The 21,333-nt window shown below is 37.0% G+C and overlaps 1 protein-coding gene across 4 annotated transcripts in view; it reads left to right on the top strand.

Annotated features, from left to right (window-relative positions):
- IL7 (interleukin 7) overlaps positions 1-21,333 on the top strand; it is an 83,154-nt gene that overhangs the window by 20,003 nt on the left and 41,818 nt on the right. For all 4 annotated transcript variants that reach the window (XM_072604942.1, XM_072604944.1, XM_072604941.1 and 1 more), the window contains exons 2-4: positions 1,249-1,388; positions 14,391-14,471; positions 15,836-15,973. In XM_072604942.1, coding sequence (XP_072461043.1) covers positions 1,249-1,388; positions 14,391-14,471; positions 15,836-15,973 — 359 coding nt within the window. The remainder of the gene's footprint in view (positions 1-1,248; positions 1,389-14,390; positions 14,472-15,835; positions 15,974-21,333) is intronic.

Below are 21,333 nucleotides of genomic sequence, written 5' to 3'. Positions count from 1 at the left end.
AACATAAATGTTAAAAAAAAAACAAAAAAAAAACTTGTTTGTATATTTAACAAATAATTTGGGTACCTCAGTGTATAAACAAACAGGCTTAGAGTCAGGAATACTGGAGTTCAAATCCAGTATTCAGACATTTATTATCTTTGTGACCCTGGACAAGTCACGTACCTTGTATTTGCCTCAATTTCCTCAACTGTAAAATGGGAATAATAATAGCATTTACCTTCCAAGGTTCTTGTGAGATCAAATGAAATAATAAATTGTAAAGCATTTAGCACAGTGCCTGGCACGTGCACACACACACACACACACACACACACACACACACACACACGCACGCACACAGAGCTGTCTCTTCCACATTTTAAGAGTTAGGGGTGTGGTACTGGAAAATCTGAGTAAAATATTTTGGCCCTCCCTTTGTACTACAGAAGAAGTCTGAGCTATCTTGGCATTAAAAGACAAAATGTGTTGATGTTATACAATACTATACGTATATTTTATGAATTTTTTAGTTTCTAAATTTTTTGTGTCATCTGGTGGCCTTTGTGTGTCATCTGTGGTTTCCACAATACTCTTTAAAAATTTCCTTTTGATTTCTTATGCCAACCCACAATATATCAAAACTGCGATGGGTAAAGTCATATTGTAGAAGGAATAACTACGTGTGGTGTACTCATGTATATATAGATAGATGTAGATATATACACACATGTACACACATGTATATAAATACATGAGTACACCATACGTAGTTACTCCTTCCACATTGTGACTTCCGCAGTGTACATAGAGACAAATTTAATGTACATATATATATATATACATAGATATGTAATATGCATGTTTGTGCATATATGTACATTACGTACAGATAGATAGATAGATGATAGACAAACAGATAAATAGATACCAGAAAAATCTAAAAAGACTAAGCTTACATCCTATCCCTATTTTTTGTCATTTTTTTAGGCATTGGATTCCAAGAGAAGCATTGATTGCCTCACCTCACTCCTATTCATATTTACTCAGTTGCAGTCAAAGAAAGCTACATTCCAAAATGGCAGTCTTATTGTTAATGATGGATTGATTTGTAAAGAGAACTTTGTGATCTTTACCAATAAAGATGGACTTTTATTTATCAGAAATAAATTCCACTAGAATTATTTATCTACGCAGCATGTATTTCACTTTATAAAATGTAGAAATTGACTTATGACACTTAACATTCTTATATTATGTTGAATTTAGTTTTTTTTAGGTCTATCTTTGGAATTCCTTCACTGATCCTTGTTCTGTTGCCAGCAACTTCTTCTGATTGTGAGATTGAAGATAAAAATAAAACAATAGATGAATATATTAATGTCTTATATGTCGACATTCAACATTTGGTATGTAGTTATTTTGTCTTTTTAATATTTTTATTTGTTGATAATTTTAAAATTGGTCCTTAGATATTAAAAATGTGGAGATGTATATTTAGTTTCAAGAAAGTGAAATAGTTGTAAGACACAAATTAGAATTGCTGTTTTTAACAATACGTGAATCTATACATGTTATTTGCTAGTAGTCCCATTCTTTTGTTGTGAAAAGTAATTTAGACTTACAAGACCAGAGTGCTAGTTCTAGGCTTCAAGGCCAACTCTGTAAACTATACAACACTGCCTCTTTTGTTGGTAACAGTGAGTAAATTCTTTTGAGGCAGATAAATATTGTTAGCTTCATTTAACCAATGAATTCTATGTTTCTCTTTAATGTTGCTTGAATAACATATCACAGTATCATAAGTGAATAAACGAATGAATGGATAAATTGATGCATGAAAATGCATTGCTATCTGCTAAGCACTGGAAATACAAATTTAAAAAGTGGGGCAGTTTCTACTCTCAAGGAGCTCACGTTCTAATTAGGGACAATAACACAGAAAAGGAAATTCATGATAGAGTGATGGAAAGGTCCATAAATCCTAAATGCAGGGGTGGAGGCAGATGGCAAGGTTCAAATTATATCAGTAGTTTAGAGGCAAGGTAAATGGTAAAGTCTAGAGGATATTTGGAAACAGTGGCAAGGCATATGGTAAGACCCAGTGATTCTTCATCTCCCTAGTAGGAATAGATTTGTAATTCTTATCTCATCTAAGCCATGTGAGCTTGAATGCAGCTTGAATAGTTTCAAGGTGGATCCATCCAGGAGAAGAGTCAAAGAAGGAAAGCACAGGCTAGGGGTGGGTGAGTTCCCCCAGTGACAGTGGGTCTTCATCCACCCAACCATCCTGGATGGATTTTATTCTTCAAAATTTCAGTGGTGCCATTCTTTCATTGGTTTGGGTGCTCTCTCTTGTTTCATTCACATAGATTTCATTGGTCCTCCATGCCACCTTAAATCCTCAATATTAATTGTTCTTGACCTCTCTGTTGACTGCCTTTTCTTCAGGATGGTTTTTCCTCTCTAGGTTTTTATGGCATTGCTCTTTACTGATTTTTCCTCTTTTTTGTGACCATTCTTTATTTCCCTTCATCCCTTCCATGTCCATACTTTTGTATCCCAAGGCTCAGTCCTATTTCCTCTCCCCTTTTTTCTCCATACTCTCTCACTGAGTAATCTCATCAGCTCCTGTAGCTTCAGTTTCCATCTCCATTTCCATGGCTCCTGAGTCCATATATCCAACTTTAGTCTATCTTCTAAGTTCCAATTACACATCTCCCTCTGCCAGTTGGACGTTTCATACTGAATAGTCCATAAGCATCTCAAATTCAACACATCAAAAATAGAACTAACCTTTTCTCTAAAACCAACCACTCTTCTGAATTTCTCCATTACTCACAGGAGCACCACCATCCTGCCAGTCATTTAGGTCTGTAACTTCAGTTTTACCAGTCACACAAATGCCACCCAATTTAGGCTCTCATCACCTCTCACATACACTATTGAAATAGCTTTCTTTGGTCTCTCTACCTCAAGTATTGTCCCACTCCAGTCCAAACTATACACGTCCACTGAACTGACTTTCTTAAAGTAAGGTTCTACCATGTCATTCACCTTACTAATAAATTTAGATGGTTCTTTGTTACATCTAGGATCAAATGTTAACTTGTCTTTAGACATTTACATCTCTCCACAACCTTTCTCGCTACTACCTTTCTAGTGTTTTTTAATATATATTTTCCTCTCCACATGCTGCAATTCACCCATACCCCTCTACTTTCTCTCTACATATACAGTGCTTCTCCCATCTCTGGGCCTTTGCACTGGGCTCCTCCTCATGCCTGTGCAATGTAGTCTTCTCCCCCCGCCCCACTCCTTCCTTTCGGAAGTTGTGGTTTCCTTCATGATTCAGCTCAAAAAAACTACCTTGTACATGAAATCTCTCTTATTGTTCCCCGATCTAGTGCACTCTCTCCCAAAACTATTTTAGAATTTATTTTGTCTACATTTTAAATACTTATAAATTTACACGCTGCATCTTTCAATAGAATGCAAGTTCCTTGATGGCAGAGACTATTTCATTTTTGTATCTGTGGTACCAATGATGGTACATAGTAGGCACTTAATTTCTTATTGATTGCTTGTTTTATGATATAGTTCTCTTCTATATCTTTTCACAAATTCTCCATAGAGGATTCACTCAATATAGTAATGGACTTCCTCTGGTGTTTTTAATACTTTCAGACAGCATGGTGTTCATTTCATTAAGTCTTAGACTCCAACAGAGCCCCTCTCTGTTAATCTATAGTTACCACTGAAAATGGGAATGAGCTAGGCCTATAATCTAATAGAAGGGGGAAGTCTGCATCTTCTTCAATAGTTCAGGAATCTGACTTGGTAGATGATCTTCAAGAGTTATCATGTTTGAAAATTATATTGCCTTGATGTAATGAGCCTCTTTGAAATTATTTATCTTGTTTCTTGGACAAAAAAAATAACTGTCCATCACTGGACCCATACTCAAAAACTTTTTCTGCTTGTCAGAGTATTCCAGAACATGCCTAGCCTTTGGGTACATAAGGTAAGCTCCAAAGCACTGTAAGTCACCAGAATTGGACTTTAGTGGCAGATGGCCAGGATTACATCTGGGAAATTATTCTTTGCTCTCAAACATTCCACACTTCTCTTGCCACAACAGCTCTATCTTTTGAACATCACTGCCCACCTCGAGGCTGTATGGCTTTGAACCATGGAACATGATAATCTTAGAAAAATCAAAATGACAGGTGGTTCCAAAGGCAATAGAAAGATTCATGGTCTGTAGCTGTGGAATATTGCCCATTATGCCTTACACTCAAGAAGTAGTGTAAAAGACACTGTCAAGCACATGTGAAAGGATTTGGGCTAGGAATGCTTCTGGTAGACTCTTCAGAGAGATGAAATATATGGTACAGTGGAAGGAGTTAGAGGACTTGGTTTCAAAGTCTGTTTAGGATTTACAACTTGTGTGACACTGTGCAAGTTGTTTACTCTTCCTGGGTCTCAAATTCCTCACCTCTAAAATGAGAGGAGTGGCCTCTGAGGCCACACAGCACTAAAGCAATTAAGCCTTGTCATAGTACATTATTTGTTGACTTGACTTGAATGACGGATAACAAACTATTTTAATACTTTAATCAAAATGGAAGTATGGGAAGGAGCATACAGTTGTGAGGAATGAACCAGCCTAAGAGAGAGATCAGATTCTAGTTTGTGCTTTCTGTGTCCAAAGGCATTTATATATGTACTTCTCATAATGTAACATAAGATTGTATTAGCTTTTCTGATTGCCATATCACAATATTAATTTATAAGGAACTCGAAGTCCACTAAACCTACAGCTTTTTTCGAGGTGAACTTGCTATCTAGCTATACCCCATTCCCTCATCTTTTACTTGTGAGGTTGACATTTTGAAATAGATTGGGGGAAAAGAGTAAGAAAGCATGAGAATGCATGTGGGGTATTATGTTTAGTTAAAGGAACTGCAAATGTTTGTCCTGGAGAAAGCAAGATTTTATTTTAGGTGTAGGTAGTAAATAAATAATTAAAAGTCTGATTACTCCCTATTACCTCCAGGATCAAGTCTAAAATTCTCCTAACTTTCTAGCCTTATTACACTCTATTCCCATACACTAACTTCATAGTTCATTAGCACAGTCTTCCTCTTGTTCCTGACACAGAACACTACCTCTCAACTCTCTGCCTTTCCCTTGACGCTCCCCTATGCCTGGTCTCCCGCTTCCCTGGCTTCCTTCAAAAATCGGCTCAAATCCTTCCTAGTTCCTCCCACTGCTAATGCCTTTTGCCAGATTTAAACTCACAAAGATGAGTCTTCTTGATTCCAAGCCCAGCATTCTATCCACTGCACCTTCTCTAGTTGATAGATGGATCTATATACATACATACATACATATATATATACACATATATGTGTGTGTGTATGTGTATATATGTATGCATATATTTGTATATCTTTTACATACATACTGTTTTGTGTGTTGCCTCCCCCCAATGGTATGTTTTCTCCTTAAGGTCTAGGACTATATTTTTGCCTTACCTTATGACCTCAGAACCTAGTACAGCACCTAGCACATAGTAGGTACTTAATAAATGTAAGTCTTCTAGTACTAGTACTTCTAGTACTTTTCATCTGGAAAAGGAATTAGATTTGATCCTGTTGACCCATAAGCTCAGAATAAAAGTTACTGAAAAAGGGATTTTGACTTGTCAGAATGGATGAACGGTTTCCTAACAATGAGGGTAGTACAAAAGTGCGATGGGCTGCCTCAGAAAATAGTAGGTTCAGACTTCAATCAAAGCTGGATAGCTGTCTATCGTTTGGGTTGTGGAGGATATACTATTCCTTCTTCTAAAAGCCTGGATAATGTTACTAGAAGCAAAATTTCGACATCTAGACTTTTCTAAAACACAGGAATAAACATCAAAGGATATTTTTTTAAATGCAGTAAGGGATTTTTTAATATCATAAGCATTGATATCAACCATCACTTGTGCAAGATTAGAGCTATTGTTTGCTTTCGTTCAATAAATACTTACTGAGTACCAACAGTACTATGTGTGACAAGGCTTCTCCCATTGGGAACTGAATGGAAAAATGTATACATGTTCAAAGTATTTTTGTTTCTTTTTTTTCTAAGTGCTCAAAGTAGAAATACAATTAAATGATTAGACATTATGGAACAGACAGGACTTGAATTAGACCTCAAAGGAGGGGAAGAGCTGGAGAGGTACTAAGGCAGGAGCAGGGTCTTTTACGCCAGGATAACAGATTAGACTTTTCCACATCATGGCTAGCAGCCTTCTCCACACTGGAATTGTCTCTACCCTGGGACCCTTCTGATTGCTGAATCCCTCACCTGGGCACCCCATCAGTGGCTGCTCCTAAAACTATAGCTCATCATCCCTTGCTGGTGAGATTATCTTAGATAGTCTGCTGGAAAATTCAAAGTAGCTCAAACCAAAGTCATTTAATAAGATGGCATAGTAAAACTTACTGCAAAATATTTTCCCATAAATCTGGGACATACTATCTCACAAACATACACAATGCCAATAAGAAGAGTGGGCACAAACTTGGAGTGTTAGTAAGACACACATGTAGGAAACCTGTGTATCCAGGGCAACTCATGGCTCTCAAGTATCATATCTCTCCCTATGATATTTTCATGCAGCTCCTCACCAAGTTCGCTTTTCCACTGGATGTACTGGTCAGTGAGGGTCACTTGTCTTGCTTCCCTCTGAAGCCTCACTCTCCATTTCCAAGGCTAGTTCTGTCTTGAATCCATGGTCTGCTCTCTTCTCTACTGCTAAGGGACCATAGTCCTTCAAGACAATCCCTCCTTTGTGTCCCTGCCTTTTGATTTTTGTGTCTATCTGAAGAGTGTGTATTTCTTGTGTATCTCTGCTGGCTGCTTCCTGGAATTGTTCAAAGTGATAAACTCTCAAAGTGCTAGATGGTATGTCTCCTACTTCTGTATGTATATCCATGCTAAATGTTATGTCAGATTAGGGGGAGGGCATCTCCTATTCTCCAAACCCCCTCTGCCCATGTCCCCTTGTATAATTTCAGGGATCTCAATGGATAGAGTGCCAGGCTTGGAATCAGGAAGACCCATCTTCCTGAGTTCAAATATGGCCTCAGACACTTATTAACTGTGTGACCCTTGGAGTCACTTAAACTTTTTCTCACCTGTAAAATGAATTAGAGAAGGAAATGGAAAACCACTTCAGTGTCTTTGGAAGAAAACCCCAGTAAAGTCACGAACAGTCAGAGATGACTGAAACAACTCAAAAAAACCCCAACTCATTCCACAAAGCTGCCTTGAGCCTGGATACTCTTAAACTCTTGAATTATTTTAAATGATTCAGAGACTCTAGGTCTTTGCAGGCTTAGCTATTTAAAGGTCTCTAATGGGTCTGACAGATTTTCAGCTTGCCAGTCCCGTATACCCCCTGCCAATTCAGTCAATAAAATTTTCACACTTCAGAGCATGGACATCATCATGTTAATGCCTCAGTGTTTCTGATAGCTGCCCTTGTGCTTTCTGTGATTGTTTCCACTATGGGAGTGGGGAGGGGTGGTAACAGAATCAGTCAGTCAAAGAATAACTACCTTCCTCCCACCCCAACTTGCATGTTATGTTATTTTCCTAATGATGTTCCCAGTGATGCTGTGACTGTGAATCAAGATGTGCCACAGTCTTCAAAGAAGCAAACCTTGTGGATGACCCAAAGGAAGAGATGTATGAAGGTTGCAAGTAGGCTGTTGCAGCATATGGTCAATGATTACTTGCATTAGAATGTAAGTTCCTAGAGAGTAGACTCTGATTTGCTTTTATCTTTCTAGCCACAGTATTTAGCACAGTCTCTGACACATAATTGGAACTTAATAAATGCTCTTGATTGATTAATAGGAAGAGTAGCAAAAAAAATAATAAGGAAAGATTTCTTAGAAAAGGAGATGGGGAAGTCATGTGATAAGAGGGAGGGTTAGCAGATGGACCCAATAAGTGTCACACTAATAAAAGACATGTTAAAAGACCTGGAAAAAGATCTCCCACCTTCTGCTTTGGGTAGACTTTTTGTGGAGGATGCATAAGAAGACAAGAACTAAATAGGATGAGAAGGTGTGGCTGGGTTGTGATCTACACCAGAGGTAACAATTGTGGCCAGCTGGCCAGATCAGATTAAAATGTAATTGGGAAATATTTAACAAAATAAATAAAAATACAACAGAACATGGATTATGCTAACTTATGGTTTTCTAAGTCAATATATGGTAGCAGGGATCCTTATGTATGGTTTGGTCCCCTCCAACCTATTCCTGTTTGAGTCTGATACCACCACTCCATCAATTGCAGTAAGTAACCATGTGAATGAAGCTGATGAAATATTGTCCCAAGAATCATACTTCAGTCCTCATTTGGGAGGGAGTAAAGTAGAAAGAGAGAAACAATAGGTCAGGGGGGTGGGGCAGGGAAACATTTATTGAATGTAACCTAGGCCATGGAGCCAATCTTTTCCAAATCCCCCTTCATTTTTCATTAATTAAATAAATATTTTAGTATTCCTTGAATAAATGCTTATTAAGTACTGTGCTAGACATTAGAGAGGATTTTAACTTTTAGGGGAGAACATCAAAGTTATATGCAAGTAACTACAGAAGAAAGATTTAAATTACGTGATCTCTTAGGGTTCTTCAGGCTGTAAAGTTCTGTGGTTCAGTGATTCAAATGTGGTAAGTAGCACGCTCTGAAAAGAAAGTCATGGGATCAAGGAAGTAGAAATCTACCCTTTGGGGTTTATATAAATTAATTTTAATTTTTGAGTAGAGTGCTAAGGAAACTATAGGCAGAGACAAATTTTTATGACTTAAATGCCTTCCAAGGATAGTCAGTGATCTTATCTAATTGATTCTGAGGATGTGATTTTGATGTGACAGGTTTCGATATAAACAGTGACATTTCTGTAATATTCAACAATACAGACAAAAACCAAGATTGGTGTTGAGAGAGGTCCTTACAGAAAGTCAGCACCAATACACATTATCAAATGTCTGTTTTGCATGGATTTGGGGTTCTTCACCTTTGTGTGGGTGTCATGGGCCATTTTAGTAATATGGACCCCTTCTTTGAACAGTGTTTTAAATATGTAAAATAAAATACATAGGATGACTAAGGAAACTATATTGAAATAAAGTTCTCAAAATACTTTTCAAAACAAACTCACACACCTCATCACATGAAGAATTCCTGGTATGGCACATTGTCATGGAATCATAGAATTTGAGAGTTAGAATATATATCTTAGTGGTCATTTCTCAGCCCTTTACATTCTGATTTCCAACTTCATCTTTTAATTTAAATGAGTCTTTCCAAAGTTATCAATTATCAGTTAATTACTAAATCTGATGAGGCTTTCTCAGTCCTTATCCTTCTTGATCGCTCTGCAGCATTTGATTTGATATTCCTTCTGGATAGTCTCTCCTCTTTGGAATTTTTTGTCACACTGCTCTGTCTTGGTACACTTATATACGTAACCTCTTCTCAGTCTGCCTCGTTGATCACTATTTAATTATCATTATCTAACTTTTGGTATACTCACTAGAGTGCTGGGCCTGGAGTCAGGAAGACTCCTCTTCCTAAGTTGAAATCTGGCCTCAGACACTTCCTAGCTGTGACCCTGGGGAAGTTATTTAAGCCTATTTACTTCAGTTTCCTCATCTGTAAAATAAGTTGGAGAAGGAAATGGCAAACCACTCCAGTATCTCTGCCAAGCCCTAAATAGGGGGTCATGGAGAATAGGACATGACTGAAAAATGACTTAACAAGAGATTTTTTTTGTATCTCTCCTCTCTACTCTTTTTCCTCCTCTTCCTTCTTCTCCTTCTTCTTCTTCCTCTTCTTCTTCTTTCTCAACTTATTTGTTAGTCTGCTATCTTTTTGTCCAGTGATCAAGAAATGAAAATGCTGCTAGAAGAATTAAACCACAGCAATACTGACATTATTTTGCTAAAGAAAACCAGAATGCAAATGGGAGTTGTAACTAAAAGGAAGCGGGGCTCACAAGTTTTTCTTGGAATTCAAAAATAAATCTCACCAGTAAACAATAGGGGAAGTGTAACTAAACAAGCATTTTCTTGGTGGTCTTTAAGCTTAGTAGGTACAGTGTCACATAGCTGTCAAAGTGGTTAATGCCATCTTGGACCATATTATCCAGAAGTAGGAAGGTGGTAGTCCCACTGTGCTCTACCCTGGATGGATCACTTTGGAAGTGTTTTGATCAGTTTTGAACCACACGTTAGGGAGGTCACTCATACTGAAAGGTATCCACAACAGGGTGAAAAAGATTTTGAAAAGCCCTAAGATCATGTAAGATGAAGGTCAGGTGAAGGAACTAAAGAAGAGAAAACTAATGGAAGAAATGAGAACTTTCTTCAAGTATATAATAAGCTATTATGGAGGGTGGTGGCAGGTATTATTCTATATGTTCTCAGAGAAAAAGACTAGAAAACAATGAGTAGATGTTTCAAAGAAGCATAATTAGGCTTGATATGAAGATGATCTTAATAATTAGAGCCACCTAAAAGTGAAATAGATTGCTTCAGCAAGTAGTGGGTTTCACCTCACTGAATATGTGTGTGTGTGTGTGTATATATATGTATATATATATTTAGTGAGAGAGAAAGAAGGAGAGAGAGAGAGAGAGAGAGAGAGAGAGAGAGAGAGAGAGAGAGAGAGAACAGACCTCAGTGTCCATCTAGACCAACACATTGCTAAATAGTCCTCTTACTGATAAGAGGTCCATAATTTTATAGTCAGACTAGACTCTTCCTTTCCTTCCCCATCTACAAGCAGTTGCCTTATCACATCAGTTCTCCCTCTGAAACATGTGTCACACCCATCTCTTTCTGTCCACTCATATGGCTAAGTGCAGGCTTTTTTTTTTCAAGGTTTTTTTTTTCTTTTGAGGCAACCAAGGTTAAGTGACTTGCCCAAGGTCACACAGCTAGGAAGTAGCTGAAACCACATTTGAACTCAGGTCTTCCTGATTCCAGGGCCAGTGCTCTTCCTTGCCACCTAGCTCTCCTAGGGCAAACTCTTATCATCTGTCTGACCACTATAACAACCTACTAATTGGTCTCCTTGCTTCAAGTCTCTCTTCTCTCTCAACTTCTCATCACACAAAATTATCCATCACCCAAAATTACTTTCCCAAAACTCAGGTCTGACCATATCACTCCTCTACACATAAATCTTTAGTGGAATCATAATATCTTTAGGATAATATATAAATAACTCAGCCTGGTATATAAGGTTCTCCATAACATTGCTTAAATCTACAGGTTTATTTCACATTAATCCCCTTTATGCACTTCATACTCCAGCCAAAATGGACTACAATATTTGCACATGCAGATCCTTGACTTTGTCTTTTAGAATGCTTTTCTTTCTTCAAGACTAATCTCAGGCATTGTCTTCACAACTCAGATAAGTTCCTCAAACATTCATTGAACATGTACTATATGCTAGGCACTGTGGTCAGTGCTGAGGATACAAAACCAAAAACAAAATAGGACCTGTCTAAATAAGCTTATATTCCACTGAGGAAAAGCAGCTTGTACTTTACATAAGTAAATACAGTATATAAAAGGAAATAACAAGGTCATTTTGTAAGGTCAGAGAGTACTAAAAGGTGTGTAGAAGGAGGAATCAGGAAGGGCTTTCTATAGGAAAGGGAATCCAAATGTTGTGATTGAAAGAGACCTATTGAGTCTATGAGATGGGAGTAAGGAGGGAAAACCTTCCTGCAAAGGCAGAGGATGAAATAGAATGCCATGTAAGTTTAGCTAAAATGGAGAGTATGTGAATGGGAGTAAAGCAATATGCAATTAATCTGGATGGAAAGACTGAAGCCAGATTGTGAAGGATTTTCAATGCCAAAGAAAGGAATTTGTATTTTATACTAGAGGCAATAGAGGGCCACTGAAGGTTCTTGATAAGGCAAGTGACATGATCAGACCTGCCCATTAGGAATATCAGTTTATCAAGCATGTGAAATGTGGTTTGGAAAGTGGAGATGCTGAAACAGGTAGACCAATAGAAACATTTATCAAAGGAGTAAGTTTCAGAGAGAAAACGACAATCACCTTTAGAAATTTTGTGTTTGAGATGCTTATGTTCAACTACTTTGTATATGTTTATACTTATTAACCTTTTATTTATGTAATATATATTTTGCTTTCCCCATTAGAATGTAAGGATTGTTTCAATTTTTGCACCCAGAATAGTACTACATACAGGTGCTTAACACAGACTTTAATTGGTTGATATGAATTATTCAGGTGGAGTTGTCCAGTTAGTAGTTGATGATATAGAATTGGAGTTCAGAAGTATATGCTACTGGATATCTAGATTTGGGAGTTACCTATATAGAGATGAGAAAAGAGAGAAAACAATAGGGCCCAGAACCCTACAGTATGCCGAGACAAAGGAGGCAGTATGAGAATTTAACAAAACCAACTGAAAAGGAGTGGTTAAAAACAAGAAAGGAAAACTCAATGTATATCATACACACACACAGGAGGAAGGACTAGCCTTCAGATTAAGAAAGATGAAGACTATGAAGGCCACTAGTAGTCTCAGAAACAGTAGTTTCAGGTTGGAAGTTAGATTGGAAAGAGTCAAGATATGAATAAGAGGTGAGGAAGTAGAGGTAATATGTTTGGATGTGAAAAAGGAGGAGAAACATAGGATTACTTTTTTTCCTAAGGATCAGGGAAATCCAAACCTCTTGGTATGCTATAGGAAGGAATCTTTGGACAAAGAGAGATGGAGGATAACAATGGGAGGGTATGATCAGAGGGCAAGACTCATTCACGAAGATTTCCTTCATCCTCTTCTCCAACCTTAACATATATTTGTGTTCTTGCTTCCTTCAAGAGCAATGTAAGGAAAAACTTCCTAAAAATTAGGACTATCCAGAATTGGATGGACTACTTCTGAAATTCCCTTTTCTGGGAGGTCTGTAACAAAAGGTGCATGACCCCTTGAGGGAATTGTTATTTAATAAAGTGTTTATAAGAAGGTCTCTGACTCTCACTCCAATGCTCAGATTTTGTAGTTCTCTGAGTCCACAAATGATCTTATATTTACCTTATATGTATGTGTTGTCTACATTCCCAACCCTTATTTCCACTGCATCAGTAAAGAAGTCATTTGAGATCAGGGAATGTTTTATTTTTATCTTTATATCCCTTACATCTAAAATCATACTTGGTTCATCGTAGGCATTTAATCATACTTGTGAAATTGAATTAATTCCACAGAAGCCCTGCCCCTACGATCTCTACCCAGTAGTCTGTCACTCCCAATTTGCTGGACAGAGAGAGTACAACCCCATAAGTCATCAAATGAAATTCTTCCATATATATATGCATATGTATGTACACACACACACACACACACACACACACACACACACACACACACACACAACCTTAGCCTTTTCTCTGTGGAGCAGCTATCTAGTAGACAGAATCTAGGACTTGGAGTCAAGAAGACCTGAGTTCAAATGATGTATAGACATTCAACTATCCATGTGACTGTGGCCAAGTCATGTAACCTCTCAGACTCAATTTTCTATTCTATAAAATGGGTTGTTGTGAGGATCAAATGACTTGTATGTAAAGCACTTTGTAAACCTAAAGCAAGAGATATGTGCTATTAGTTATTATCTTTGATTTAACGCATCTGTGTCTTGTTTGTGCATGTTGTCTCCCCCAGTAGACCGTGAGCTTATTGAGAGTAGGGGACAGTATTTTGCCTTTCCTTGTATCCCCACTGCTTAAAACAATGCCTGGTCCATAATAGGCCCTTAAATCTTTGTTGACTTGATTTGACATTCCTATAAATCGCTTCTTCATTTTAAGCCTGTTTTTTTTTCTTTGAATCATCCCCTTTAGAAGTGAAGATGTGATTTAACAAAATCATTCATATGTATACTCCTATATCCCAGACATAATTCTGTCATTTAAAAAAAGAATAGATGCCAGAGAAGTAATCCACCAAATCCTTACTCAACTACTTTTATTGGCAGAAAGTTCTTTAATTCTATTTTCCTGTAATTACAGTTTGAAAGTTCATGGCACAGAGATGTATGTGATGATCTTAATTTGATTCTAAAATTTAAAGTCCATATCTCTATCTTACTAATAATCACCAGATAGGCACTTTGTCATATGTTTCACCCAACTGCTTATTCCATTATATACCTGTGTATTAGGTTTTTACTAAGTAGTTTCCTTAAAGTTATAATTTAAAAATCAGTTATCAATTGTCATCTTATAACTGCTAAAAATTAGAGATTTTCCATGTTAGCCATGCCATTCTTATATGATTTGTTACAGGAGAAAATGACAGATGTTGCCAGCAATTGCTCGAATAAAGAATATAGCTCATTAAAAAATCACACATGCGATGATAATAAGGTAAATAATTTTTTTCAGAGTTTTTATGTCCTTCTGAGTTAGTTCTCTAGAGACTTCTTCTTTTGTTTATTTTTTTAACATTAGCCTTATCAGGCAAATTTATTTAGTAAGCCTTATGGAATTTGTAATTTTAGACTCATAATTCCTACAATTCTGTCTACATGTAGTTTAGATTTATTTTATAGTTTTAATTTATCAGCAGTCTTGTATTGACTGGGTAGAAATGTTGCTGTCTGTATCTCAAGTTACGGTGTTTCACCTGAATATACCAACCAGGAAGCACATGTCTTAAACTTTAGAATATGTAAGACGATGCTTGTGAGAACAGCAAGGTACGGCAGATAGAGGATTTGTTGAACTCGGGGGCAGGAAAATATGGATTTAAATCCTGTCTCTTATACTTAGTAGTCGTGTGACCCTGGGCAAGTCACTTAACCTCTCTCAATCCCATCTATAAAAGGAGGCTAATCTAGCCTCTACCTCACAGGGTTGTTGTGAGGTTCAAATAAGATGAGAAAGGTAAAGTGTCTTGCAGTCCTTCGTTTGTTATTTATTATTATCATTATTGTTGTTAATGACATTACAGCTACATATATATGCATACACAGATTTCATGAGTACAACTCAGATGCATGCTGTTGAAAATTTTTCCCTAAACATTAGTTAACTTTAAAACCACTGTCTCCTCCACTTGGTATTATTGGTGTTATTTTTTAAGCCTCCAGAGATCTGTTGGGTTTTTTTAAGTACTCATTTTTTGGTGTTTTTCTTGTTTTGTTTTTCAAATCAGCATTGCTGAGTTCACTTCATAAATCCTGTGATTTATATTTATTTACGTATATATATATCTTTTTTTGTAAAGTTAAAATTTTCAGCAATCTCATTTACAGTAGATTTGCACTATTACTTGATTGTTAGAAGAGCACTACTATATTTTAGGGAGCCTTAGAAATGGGAGGAGAGGAATGAAGTTACTTACTTGGAGTCCAAGAAGACAGGAATCTCTGCCCAGTAGGCAGTTACTGTTACAGCTTCCCAAAGTCGTCTTTTGATTACATTGTTTTAAAAGTTAATAACCCTGTCATTTGATGATTCAGATTAAGCAACAATATTTTGACTTAGGGAAACTTAATACTAGAAAAATTTGTTTAAGTATTATGTAATTGCTAAATCAATTTGGAAGGACTGCCTGCTGCTGTCTACTGAACAGATAGTTTTAAGAGTTACATGTTTTATTGGAATAAAGAACAAAAGTGGGAAGAAACTAATTGCTGCAGCTTTGGGCTTCAGAATCCTTAGCGGAGCTAATAACTTCTGAGGACCTAAGGTGAATGACAGAATTTCTCCATTTTTTTTTTTAATAGGAAGTTATGTTTATAGTTCATGTGACATGTAAGTTGAAGCACCTTGTGAAGGCTAATATCAGTGAGCACTTTAACAATTACTTAGAAGGATATTCACATCATGCATTAGAGATGCTGAAGCCATGCAAATGTGATGAGGTAAGTTGAGTGATACCTGTTTTTAATCAAAAAAACAAACTGCCCCTTAGTAGCAGAACGCTTTGAACACGTGATCAGCAAGCATGGTGTAGTGAATTAGAATGTTGGCTTCGAATCAGCTAGTAAATGGCAAGGGCAGAATTTGAGCCCAAGTCATTCTCATTCCTGGTCCAGAGTTCTAGTCACTGCAATATGCTCAATTCCTTCAATGATAAGTTATAACTGATTCTACAATACACATAACTAAGCTCAGTAATTATTACATATTAAGTAATCTAAAATACTTTTAAATGCACATTTAGGTGGCATTTGGAGGTGTGTGTATATGTCTTATTTTCCATAAATGATATTTTCCAGTCTTCATAAGCTAAGTGTGGATAGAATTCAATTTTTCTGATTTCCTAAATACTCCTTTGGCACTAATGTCATTTACTTCTCTTTACTACCCTCATATTAATTAATACTACTCTCTGACAACTTGTGATACTCTTTTTTCATTGTTTTGAACTTTTTAAGAAATTTTTTTATATTTCAAGTTTCAGAAAACTGTAACTCCTCTGTAATACAATCAAGGTATGTTAAGTAAAGATTCTGATGTGAAGACAACAGAGATGGCATGAAAAATTTTATTGTGGGAAAATGTATTTTAACTAGCATTATCTGAGTTCAGATAATAGTTAATGGAAAATCATGGGAAAGATTTTCTTGGGTTGGTGCTTTCTTTATCTTTATACTTCCATCCTGCTTGTCCTGGGATACGAACGTATAACAGTCATAGAATCATGCATTGTTGGAAGTTAGCACAGAGGTTATCTACTCCAACCCACAGTCAAAAAAGAATTCCCAACACAAACCCACTCGTGAATTGTACCGCATTTGCTCTAGTGCTTAGACCTCCAGTGACTGGGAGCCTAAAGAGGTAGCCCATTCTGCCTTCAGCAAGCTTGCTACTAGGAAGCTTCTTATTGACGTTAGTTCTAATTGCACATCTTTGCATTTTCTTCCCCTTCAGTCAATACATTTTTCCCCTTGTTTGTAGTTCTGCTTTCTGAGGCAAAACAGAACAAGTCTAATCTTTCTTCCCCCAAGATCTCAAAGGCAGCTGTCATGCCCCACCCTGCCCCACCCCCATACTTTTGCTTCATCTTCATTTCTTTAAGCAGATCCTCATATACGATGAATATAAGGCTCTGTGCCCTTCCTTTGTGTGGCCTTCAGCTGATGAATGTCCTTTCTGAAGTGTGGTATAAGAACTCAATCCAGTACACCAGATATCTTGTGACTAGGGCAGAGTAAAATTTGACTACCACTTCTTTATTACTGGAAGCTTTGTCTCAGTTCATCAAGCCAAAATTCACATAGGCATTTTTGGCCGCCAAGTATCAACGGTGACTCATTTCAATCCACTAAAATCCTCAGATCTTATTCAGACTAATTTCCATCTTTCTTATGAAGTCGGTTTCTTGAAAATAAATGTCAGGCTTCATATTTATCCCTGTTAAAATTTCATCTTATTTGATTCATCCCCATGATCTAGTTTGCCAAAATAGTTTCAAATCTTGACTGTCAGCATTAACTATCCTCCTAATTTTGCCTTTTCTGCAAATTTGATAAAGAATGATACCTATGATATTATCCAAATAACTGATCATGTGTGAAATAACAGAAGGCTAAGTACTTGAACACTGGAGATTTCCTGCAAGTTCATGTGGAATGACTGATGGACTGTTCTTTGGGCCTGGCCATTGAACCAGTTCCATCTATCTAATTGTATATCATGTAACCCGTACCTCTCCATGTTTTCCAAAAGAAAAGCATAAGATTGACTTCCAGTGCCAACGTGAGGCAGAGTGAGGAAGGAACCCACTGGAGTCCTCTCAAATTCCCTTCCAAACAGTTAGCCACCTCAGAACTGATTTAGGAACAAGGAAGAACAATGTCCGCACATTAGGATGGATTGGTCTCACTGGGGTTTGAGTGGGGCAAAGTCTAAAAGCAGCAGGGTGCCTGCTGCAGGGCTGTTAGTGTAGGGCAGTCTACTGGAGAAGTGCTGCCCTGCTACAGACCATCAGCCCCTGGGGCAGCACAGCAGGGCCCTACCCCAGCAACTCCAACTCAGGCCCCACTGACCCCACTGCAACCAGTAGTGCAGCCAGCAACAAGGCTAGCCAACAGCAGGGCCCCACCCTAGCAACTCCATTCCAGGCCCCACTGACCCTACTGCAGCCAGTAGTGAAGCCAACAGCAAGGCCTCACCCCCTGGGGCCTGATAACAGAGATGGCCTGTTTCCATAGCAACCGAGCATAAAGGCCCCAGTCATGGGCAAATGGGCAGCTAAACCCCACAGCCAGGGGAGGCCAACAGATCATCTTCACCCTCCAGTACATGCTGGAAAGGTAACTTACTCTAGTGAAGCAAGCAGCTAAGCGTTGAAGCCCAGTGAAAGCCAGCAGTAAGACCCTGAGCCCAAGCACAAAAAGCTTTGGACAGTGCAGGACCAGAGCCCAAATCTCACATAAAAACACCAAGTCACAAAAAAAAGACAGAAAAATGAACAAAAAACAAAAATAGAGTATGACTATAGAAAGTTACTATGGTGAAAGGGAGGATCAAAGAGAATAATAGTGTCCAAATGGTACATGTAATGCCTCAGAGAAAAAGTGTAATTTGGTCTCAGGCCCAAAAAGAATCCCTGAAAGAGCTTTAAAAGGATTTCAAAAAGCCAGTTAGAGAAGTAGAAGAGAAATTGGGAAAAGAAATGAGAGTAGTACAAGAAAATCATGAAAAAAGAGTCAATAGCATGGGAAAAGATACACAAAAACTTACCGAGGAAAATAACTCCCTAAAAAAAAGAACTGGACAAATGGGAAATACAAAAGCTCACTAAAGAAAATAATTCCTCAAAAATTGGAATTAAACAATTGGAAGCTAATGACCCTATGAGACATCTAGCTATGATAAAACAAAATTTTTAAAAGTAAAAAAAAAAAAGTGTGAAGTTTCTCATTGGAAAAACACCTGACCTAGAAAATAGATCGGGGAGAAATAATATAAGAATTCTTTAGGAATTCTGGACTACTTGAAAGACATGATTTAAAAAAGCCTAGAAAATCTCTTTCAAGAAGTTATCTGCCTTGACATATATATATATATATATATATATATATATATATACATATCGAGAGGGAGAGGGGGAGACAAAGAGAGAGAGAGAGAGAGAGAGAGAGAGAGAGAGAGAGAAATAGAGATTGAAAGAATTCACCAATCACCACCTGAAAGAGATTACAAAATGAAAATTCCAGGAATATCATGGCCAAATTCCAGAGGTCACAGTTCAAGGAGAAAGTCCTGCAAGAAGCCAAAAAGAAACAATTCAGATATAGTGGAGGTACAGTCAAAATTATGCAGAATTTGGCAGTTTCCACATTAAAGAAGCACAGGGCTTAGAATGTGATATAATGGAAGGCAAAGGAGTTAGTTCAGATTACAACCAAGAATCACCTACACAGCAAAATTGAATATAATCTTTCAAGGGGAAAAATGAACATTTAATGAAATAGAGGACTTTTGAGCATTCCTAATTAAAAGACCAGAGCTGAATAAAAAAAAAAAACATGACCTCCATATACAAGACTCAAGGGAAAGCATAAAAAGGAAAAAAAGAAACAAGAAAGAGAAAATGTAAGAAATTTGATAGTTTAACTGTTTATATTTCTATATGGCAAGATAATATTTGTAACTATTAAGAACTTTATTACAATAAGAACAGTTAGAAGGAGTATATGTAGACAGAAGGTATGGATACAAGATGACTTTGATAGGGTGGTATGACAAAAAAACAAAAAAAAGGGGGGTAAGAAAGAAAATTGTATTGGAAGAAAGATGAAGGAGATTGAATGGAGAAAATTATCCCAAATAAAAGAGGCATGAAGAAGATATACTGGAGGAGAAGATGGGAGGAAGGGGTGATGGGCAAAACTTAAACCTTACTCTCATCAAAACTGGCTCAAAGAGGGAATAACATACACACTTAGTTGAATATAGAAATCAATCTTACCCACTAAGGAAGTAAAAAAAAAGGATGGGCATAATAGAAGGGGGAGAAGGGACTGATAAAAGGGAGGATATATTGGGGAAGAGAGTGATCAGAGGTAAATCACTTAGGAAGAGGGAAAGGGTGAGAGAGAGAGAGGGAGATAAACAAGTGAAAAATAGCACGGAAGGAAATATACAATTAATTATCTTAACTACAAATGTAAATGGGATGAACTTACCCATAAAATGTAAGCAGACAGCAGAATGAATTAAAAACCAGAATCCTACAGTATGTTGTTTACAAGAAACACGTTTAAAGCAAAGAGATACACACAGGGTAAATGTAAGGGACTTTTTGGTTCAGAGAGTGTTAGTCACTTTTTTTAGCGTAATAGTAAATTGTTTTCAGGAATGGTTTGGACCAATTCACTGCTCTACCAACGTGTGCCTGTCTTTCCACAGCCCTTCTAACTTTGACTATGTGCATCTTATGTCAACTTTGCTATTCAAAGTTGTTTTGATTGTCATTTCTCTTATCAGCGATTTGAGACAAATTTCCGAATGGTTGCTCAGTGATTATGATTTTTCTTTTAAGAACTATTTGTTCATATCCTTTGACCACTTATCCATTGGGGAATGGATCTTCTTAATACATACATACATATATATGTTGTATGTGTGTATGAGAACCAATCATCTCATTAATAATATATTCTAAAGTTTTCTTAGTAATCAAAATCTAACTCCATGCCTACAGTTTACAGATTCAATTTTCTATCTGTTTTTTAAAATAAAGTTAAAATGGTTCTGTGATAACCCTCTTTTTCTCTATAAATTTTCAAATATCACTGACAGTAGCTGATCAGCTTCATTCTCTAGTTCTTTCAACCTCCATTCTATAGTTCTTTCAACCCCCATTATGTAGTTCATTGTATGCCAAGGGAATATAGGCCTGTGAACTCATGTTGAATTCATCAAGGGAAAATAAGTTCTCTCTTGCTATCTTTTTACTTATTTGGGGCATCTACTCCCAATAAATCATTTTCCTCTGTCTCTTTAATGCAAAGGTCATTTTCCTTAGCACAGAAAATAGAAAGAAATTGATAATGGAGTAGCTTTTGTCTTCTCTCTGTTGTCAGTTATCATCAGTTCCTTCACCTCAAGAAGACCTAGCCTTTTTCTGAGTCACTTATTTTCTTAAGTTCAGTATAGGTTTAAAAAAGGAAAAAGCTTAGAATTCCTTGACAACCTCAGTTTATATTCTGTATCTATCTTTTTAAAAATCTATTTGATTGGTAAATTTTCTATGCATCCACATTGATTC

This window comes from Notamacropus eugenii, chromosome 4 (genome assembly GCF_028372415.1).
Source record: "Notamacropus eugenii isolate mMacEug1 chromosome 4, mMacEug1.pri_v2, whole genome shotgun sequence".
NCBI classification, from domain to species: Eukaryota; Metazoa; Chordata; class Mammalia; order Diprotodontia; family Macropodidae; genus Notamacropus; species Notamacropus eugenii.
The sequence above is the reverse complement of the archived record's forward strand: the minus strand, read 5'-3'. Positions and strand labels throughout refer to the sequence as shown.